The sequence below is a fragment of the Palaemon carinicauda genome, chromosome 5, assembly GCF_036898095.1.
Source record: "Palaemon carinicauda isolate YSFRI2023 chromosome 5, ASM3689809v2, whole genome shotgun sequence".
Taxonomy (NCBI): domain Eukaryota; kingdom Metazoa; phylum Arthropoda; class Malacostraca; order Decapoda; family Palaemonidae; genus Palaemon; species Palaemon carinicauda.
The window spans coordinates 136,605,157-136,612,861 of record NC_090729.1 but is presented as its reverse complement, the minus strand read 5'-3'; the positions used below and the strand labels follow the sequence as shown (position 1 = coordinate 136,612,861).

Sequence of the window (7,705 nt, the reverse complement as noted above, 5' to 3'; positions counted from 1 at the left end):
GGTACAATTATAATAAATACATTGTTACGCATAAATATAGTATGTAGTTATACAACTAATTACACCAAAGTGTAGTTAGCAATCTCACATTCAGTGTTTTATGAATTTTTTTCACCGCTCCAGGGACGCTCCCCAGCAACGTTCGGGCGGTGTGACTGGGCCTTTAGACACATGCAAACTTGGAAAAGAAAAGTTCATTGATAGAAAGTATATTTCCAGAGCAATGTGAGAATGTCTGTTGACACCAGCGCCTGAAATCAAAGTGGTTGTCAGTGAATGAGAGGGAGGCTGTGCTTCTCTACTGCTGACTGGTAACAACCAGTCAGTTGTTGACACCTTGTTAACAGTGTTAATAGCCACATTACAGCTTTGTTGTCATTAGTCTCTTATGTAAAGACCAAGAGTTTGTATTAATTTAGAAACAATTTTCAGTTCTATAGTAGATCACAACATTTAACCAGCATCGAGAGAAGCAATATGAAAGTCAATGGAAGTTCATAGAAATAATACAACAATAAATAAAGAAATTTATTAATGAATGCTCATATCATTAAAATATATTAAAACAAATAATACCGTACATGTGTAATATATGGACTTATGATTTTCCTTATGTACTAGACATAAATGCTATACAGTGCAGTGCATCAAGGTGAAATATCACCAATAAAAGTGTTAACAGGAATTTTGCACAGTACAAAGGCTATAAAATACCACATAACACTTCCATTAACCATGATATAAATGGAACTATTTTCTGAAAAGTAAACATAAATAAACAATTAGTCTCAATCTTCAGATTTCTTGGGAAGAGCAGCAATTTCAGCTTTTGTCACAATTTCATCCATCTTGATGAAAGTTTCAGTTAAGCTACTAATCTGTAAACATGTTAAGGAAACATTACAGAAATAGGAAATTTTAAAAATACAATGTTCAAATTCACATATTCCTTGTAAACAGCTATCAATAAATTTCAATAAATGTAAAATCTAGAGTACAGTTAACTCCTTATCCACGATAAATGTTTATCCCATAAGAGTACATGATATGTCTAATATAGAGCCCAGGTCCCAAATCTTTTTCATATTGTAACTAAATGAACTGTATTGTACCTGAAATAAATAACTGTATTAACTATGCATTATCATATTTGATAACTGGGTTTAAGAGTGAAATTGACATCACTATATCGTGAGTTTTGGTGAGCAATTCATGGATTCATGTCGGGGAAAGAAACATACTAAAAACACACACACACACACACACACACATATATATATATATATATATATATATATATATATATATATATATATATATATATATATATATTATATATATATATTATATATATATATATATTATATATATATATATATATATATATATATATATATATATATATATATATATATATATATATATATATATATATATATATATATATATATATATATATATATATATATATATATATATATATATATATATATATCTATATCATACTAAAAACATGTATTTTATCTCTCTCTCTCTCTTTCTCTCAGGTGCCAAGAAGAAACAAATGTTAAAAACTCTCAATTTACCAAGACACAAATAAATTTAGACACTGCCTTCAATTTTGTCAGCTGACAACTAGTTTTAGCAGACATCATTATCACATTCTAAAAAAAAATAAAACTATTACAAAAATGTTAATTGTACATTATTTAAAGCATATTTATACTTTTGATTTCAATTTTGGATGTATTTTAACAATCAACAATTACCAAAATTTTCTTTTTTACTCATGGTTGTGATAAACTTATCTCAAGCTGTCATCATCAAGAATATGCATACATAAATAACAAGTATCGTTTATACAAATTCGTAACTTATTCAAAACATCTTCATAATGAATATTACATAAGCAGCAATATCATATTCTTTATTTTACAGTTTAACTATAGCAGCTATTATTAGTTATCACCTGGACATATGAATATATTTTTCTTTCTCTCAAGAGATACCATAAAGTAACATATGAATACATTTTCTCTCTCTCAAGAGGACATACAATACATTTTTGTTTTCTAGAACCAACTATATTCAATTTTCTTTAATGAGGCGCATTTGCACTGACTCGCAGTGGTGCCCTTTTAACTCAGAAAAGTTTCCTGCTATCTGATTGGTTAGAATTATCCTGTCCAACCAATCAGCAATCAGGAAACTTCTCCGAGCTAAGAGAGCACCCCTGCGAGTCGGTGCAAATCTGTCTCGCTAAAAAGAATTGACTTTAGTTCAGCTTTTCAGTCTCGTGATATTAAGGCTCTCTTGATGGACCTTGATGTTGGAGCCCTTATGCTTATGGCATCCTGCTTTTCCAACTAGGGTTGTACTTTAGCTAATAATAATTTTCTTTGCACTCAGCTTTTCTCATTTCTATATGGGGTCACTGTTTCTAGTCAGCCTTCTCCATCTGTCCTGAAGCCTTCATCTTGTTCTCTTAGACCTTTTTCCTTCATGTCATTTAATAATTTATCTACCCACCTGAACTTGACCTTTCCCTCCTCCTTCTGTCCTCCACTTCCATGCTCATAGCCCTTTTACATACATGTTCATCTTCTCTCCTCATGACATAACCAAACCATTTCAGTCTTCTTTCCTGAGCCTTCTATGAATACTCTAATATTTTGACTGTCCCCCTGATCAAGTCATTCCAAATCTTATTTTTTTTTTTTTTTTTTGTGACATCACACATCCACCTCAGCATTCGCATCTCAGTAACTTCCATTCATATTTCTTATTCTATCTTTATTGGCCAAGTCTGGCCCATACAGCATGGCTGGTCTAACTAAGCTTTTATAAAACTTTCCTTTAACTTTTGCACTGATCCTCCTATCACAAGGCATCCCTGATGACTCTCCAATTCATCCATGCACACTGATTCTATGGCTGACTTCTGCATCCAGGTTTCACTTTTCACTCATAACAGAACCAATATAATTGAAGGAGCTAACCCTCTTTATGTTTTCTTGGTCTAATTTCATTGTTCCCTGCCATTCCTCTCCACCTGTCCACATATTCTGTCTTTGTTCTGCAAATCTTTAAACCTCTACTCTCAAGTTCTTCTCTCCATCTTTGAGTTGTTAGATCAGTCAACACAATATCATCAGCAAACATGGCACACCAAGACACCTCTTCTCTAACTTACAATGTTTTAACATACATCAATTTCAAATATATAAGGACTAAAGGCTGAACCCTGGTGGAGACCAATTTACACCGTAAACTTCTATGTAGTACCAACAGTGCTCCTTACTTGTGTGATTGTTTCTGCATATATCATATTTCATTATTCACACATTTATCAGAATCTCTCTTCCTGCCTAGGTACTCTATCATACGCTTTTCCCAAATCAACAAACACCAGATGCAGTCCTTTCTGTCTCTCTATATTTCTGTACGGTCTGTCTTGAAGTAAATATTGCATCAACTGTGCTCTTTATTGGCATAAAACCAAATTGTTCTTTACAAATTGTGGTTTCTATTCTCAATCTTCCTTCTTTAATCCTCTCATATATTTTCATTGTATGTGATATTAGTTTAATTCCTCCGTAGGTCCCACACCCCTGCACATCACCCTTCTCTTTGTAGATTGGGACCATTAGGCTATTTCTCCACATGTCTGGCTTACTTTCTTAGTGATATCTTGTTCATTAAATCCCACAGGATACCTATGTCTTCCTCTACTAAACAATTCCACACTTCAGCTGATATTCTATCAGGTCCCACTGCTTTCCACTCCTCAATTTTACCCAATACCTTCTTAAAGACTTTTCTGTTGAACTATTCTTTTATGAGGGTTTCCATCTCTTATTATTGTTCTGGGGTTTTCTTCATTCAGTAACTTCTAAGTACTCCTTCCATCTAGCTATTATATTTTCCTCTTTTGATAAAAATTCCATTTTTGTCCTTGATCTGTCTGACATATCTGCTTTTCTGCTATCTTGTGTATTCTCTTTTGGCCTTCAGTTGTCTCTAAGTTATCATAGAGCTTATCCATTACAATTGCTTTTGCCTGTGCTACTACCTATTTAGCTTCTTTATTTAAGTTTTCCAAGCTATCCTATTTTCCTCAGATTAATTCCTGTCATAGGCTACTCCTATTTCTTTTTTCTTCATCTCATCTTGTGTGTTAGGAATCCACCACCAGCTCTCTTTTTTTTTGGTAGTCCTTTATCGTATGTCTTCCCTAATAATTCTTCTGCTATTTTAGGGACCATTGCACATTTTATGTCCACCAGATGTTCACATCATCTGCCAATCTGATGCCCTTAAGAACTGCCTTCTTAAAACTCTAATTTCTTGCTTTTCTAATTGCTACCACTTTATCTTTGGTTGATCTATCTTTCTTCCCATTCCTACACATCTTAACAAGAGATCTAACACTACTAACTATGCTGTCTGCAAACATACTCTCCATTAATGACGTTACAATTCTCCACTTCTGTTAAATGGTTCCTTCTACACATTAAAAATCTATCTGCTTTAGTATTCCCCCACTTCTATACTGTATGTCACAGTCATCATTTGTGGAAAAGTTGTTGTTAATTGTCATAAAAAATGCTAGTGCAAAGTCTGTTATCAATCTTCCTTCCTCAGTAATTTTTCCCAAGCCATGTCCTCCATGTATTCTACTGTTTTCCCAGTTGCACCTGATGTGTCCATTCAAGTCTCCTCCCACAACTAGCCTTTCTTCTATTTCTGTTGCTGTCATTACTTCACCCATATCTCTCCAGAACTTATTTTTTGCCTCTTCACTGGACCCGGTCTGTGGTGTATATGTCCACCAAAGCATTACCTTACTTTCATTATTCTCCCGCTTTCGTTTCAATGCCAACAATATTTTCTTAAATTTCTTTGCAGATGACAATTCCTACACCACTTCTTCCTGTTTCATCAGTTCTGCTATATAGTAACTTATATCCATTCCAAATATCCTTTGCTTTATTTCATTTCCATCGTGTTTCCTGCAAACATACAATGTCCATCCTCCTTCTCTCCATGATATCTGTCACTTCCCTGCTTCGACCATTCTTGCCGCCAACATTCACTCTTCCCATTCGTATTTCTTGAACTTGCTTCTTTAGCTGTGCCAATTTTCATTAGCTAGTAATATTAATAACTCAATTTCGTCAGATGACCTCTAGTTTTAGCTCCAACATAACATCCTTATGTACTAAAAGATGTTTAAAAAAATTCAAGGGTTTTGATGTTAAATGAGCTTCATTTAAGTTTCTTGTACTTTTCTAATATCAATTTAAAGTGCATTTTTACAAGAATTAACAATTACTTTATATTTTGGTTTGCCTTCAGATGATCCCAAGGTGACGAAATCGAGAATATGCTCACATATAATTAACGGAGTATTGTTGACATAAATTCATAACATACAGTATTATTTTTCAATTTTTAATGCTAAATGTCTCATTTTAACTTGTGTTCTTTGGTCATTTTTATTACTGTACAGTATTATTTGTCGATTTCTAAAGCTAAAGTTCACATTTGACTTGCGCTTTTTAACGTTATACTGCATTTGCCAATTACTAACGCTAAATTTCTCATTTTGACTCTTGATCTTTTTGCAGTTAAGAAATTGTGTCAAATTTAGCATTTTCCTGTCATAAAAAAAATCATGAATGCCATACACATGGACAAAAATAGTTGACTGTAATACCCATTTTTAAATCGGTTTGACTTATGTCAATTCCATTCTTGAAACCATTGCAGATAACCCCTGACCTCAGGACATTCATTAATGAGGTCCTTTGCCTCTGCAAGACTGATCAGTACCTAGGTTTCCCTTAGTGTGCCTTCAGCTGCTTTTTTTCCTCTGAAAAATCTCAAAGGACCAAGGATTTGGGACTCTACCTGAGCAGGATGCTTTTGCTGCCTTTGTTCTCGAGGAAACTTAGGTGCAAACTATGGAGGTTTGGGAAGAGAGTGTGATGCTGGTTATCTGCAGGTTGCTTTTGAGAATGTTCAAGATTCTTACTATAGGTCAAAGACTTATAATTTCAGGGTTTTTTCTTTACTGAGTAGAACAGAAATCTTTCCTCCATTTCTCTGAAAGTGAAGTGACAACTGAATGTGCATTAGCATCATCAACAAAAGCTTGGGGGGAAAATAAATAAAGGGTTACTATTTAGAAATTCCCCTACTTCAACCTTTTCTATGTCACAAGCAGCCTTGCCTCGAATTGTTTTAAAAATGTACTGTAAAGCCTTGTAATTAGGTTTACATTGCAACTTTGCCATTGTTGAAGAGGTAATCTGGATCCCCCAGCAGTTCACACATCCAAAGAAGACATGGCATATACCAGATTCAACAATGCCAGGCATTAAATTCTGCTGTCCTAAGATATCTTGGTCTGGAAGAGAATTAAAACATTCACCCAATTGATTGGCATCAACCTCAGCATCCTATTTATAGGGGGAAAGACTTCACAAAAACTTCAAGTTCTGTGAATCTTTCAAACTCTTTAGGCTACACCACCAAACAGGGAGTACATTCTCTGGGTAGGGTGGAGTCTCCTTTCACCAATTATAATCCCATCTTGACCTATTTGTCCAAGGGAGTTTTCTGGCCTGGCACTGTCATTCTGACCACAAAAGCAAGGAGTAAACTATTGGTCTAGAAGATAACAACTAGTCTCTCAGACTGCCTCTGCTAAGCTGTTGAGGGCAGATTTATTCATCATCAAAATAACCTCTTTAAGGTTAGGCTGGGGGCATGTTTTAATGGTGTATCCTTAATCTGCCAACGTGATAGAGGGAATGTAACAAAATTTCGAAATTCAACATCATCGAATGGAAAACTAAATCCCTTGCATGGAAACAAATGTTAGATTCAGTCCAAGAAGCACATCCCGTGCTTTCCCACTAGGTCCCCGTCCCCAGAACCCATAAAAACCATCGCCTCTCCCCCCATAACTCAACCCAGAAGATTCGGGGCAGAAGTAACCAACACAATTAACGTCCGCACTGGAGCGGAGGGTCATTTGGACATGTGGCTCTTGTCTACAACAAGGTTAAACATATATATATATATATATATATATATATATATATATATATATATATATATATATATATATATATATATATATATATATATATATATATTATTTTACCTCATTGTAGAGAGGGGTCACATGTCCAAGTGACTCTCCCCTCCAGTGCGGACGTTACTTGCTATTGATTACTTCTGCCCAAAATCTTCTGGGATCAGTTATGGGGGAGAGGCAATGATTCTGATGGGTTCCAAGGACGGGGAATTAGTGGGACCTATAAATAAATATATATATATGCATGTGTATATATCTATCTATTTATCTATCTATCTATCTATATATATATATTTATATATTTATATTTATATGTATTTATAAATATAAACATATATATATATATATATATATATATATATATATATATATATATATATATATATATATATATATATATATATATATATATATATATATATATGTATATATATATATATATATATATATATATATATATATATATATATATATATATATATATATATATACTGTACATACATATACTGTATATAGTACTTGGTCATGTTACTTGATGCTTATAATGAACAGACTGCGTTGCACAAATTAAGTCAGTTTTGAAAGCTCTGTATCAAC

General features: G+C 33.6%; 1 protein-coding gene across 1 annotated transcript in view; it reads right to left on the bottom strand.

Moving 5' to 3' along the window:
• Positions 1 to 515: 515 nt before the first annotated feature.
• Positions 516 to 7,705, bottom strand: part of LOC137641159 (dynactin subunit 3-like) — a 78,659-nt gene continuing 71,469 nt past the window's right edge. Inside the window, exon 3 of the mRNA XM_068373600.1 lies at positions 516 to 878. Coding sequence (XP_068229701.1) covers positions 789 to 878 — 90 coding nt within the window. The 3' untranslated portion in view covers positions 516 to 788. The remainder of the gene's footprint in view (positions 879 to 7,705) is intronic.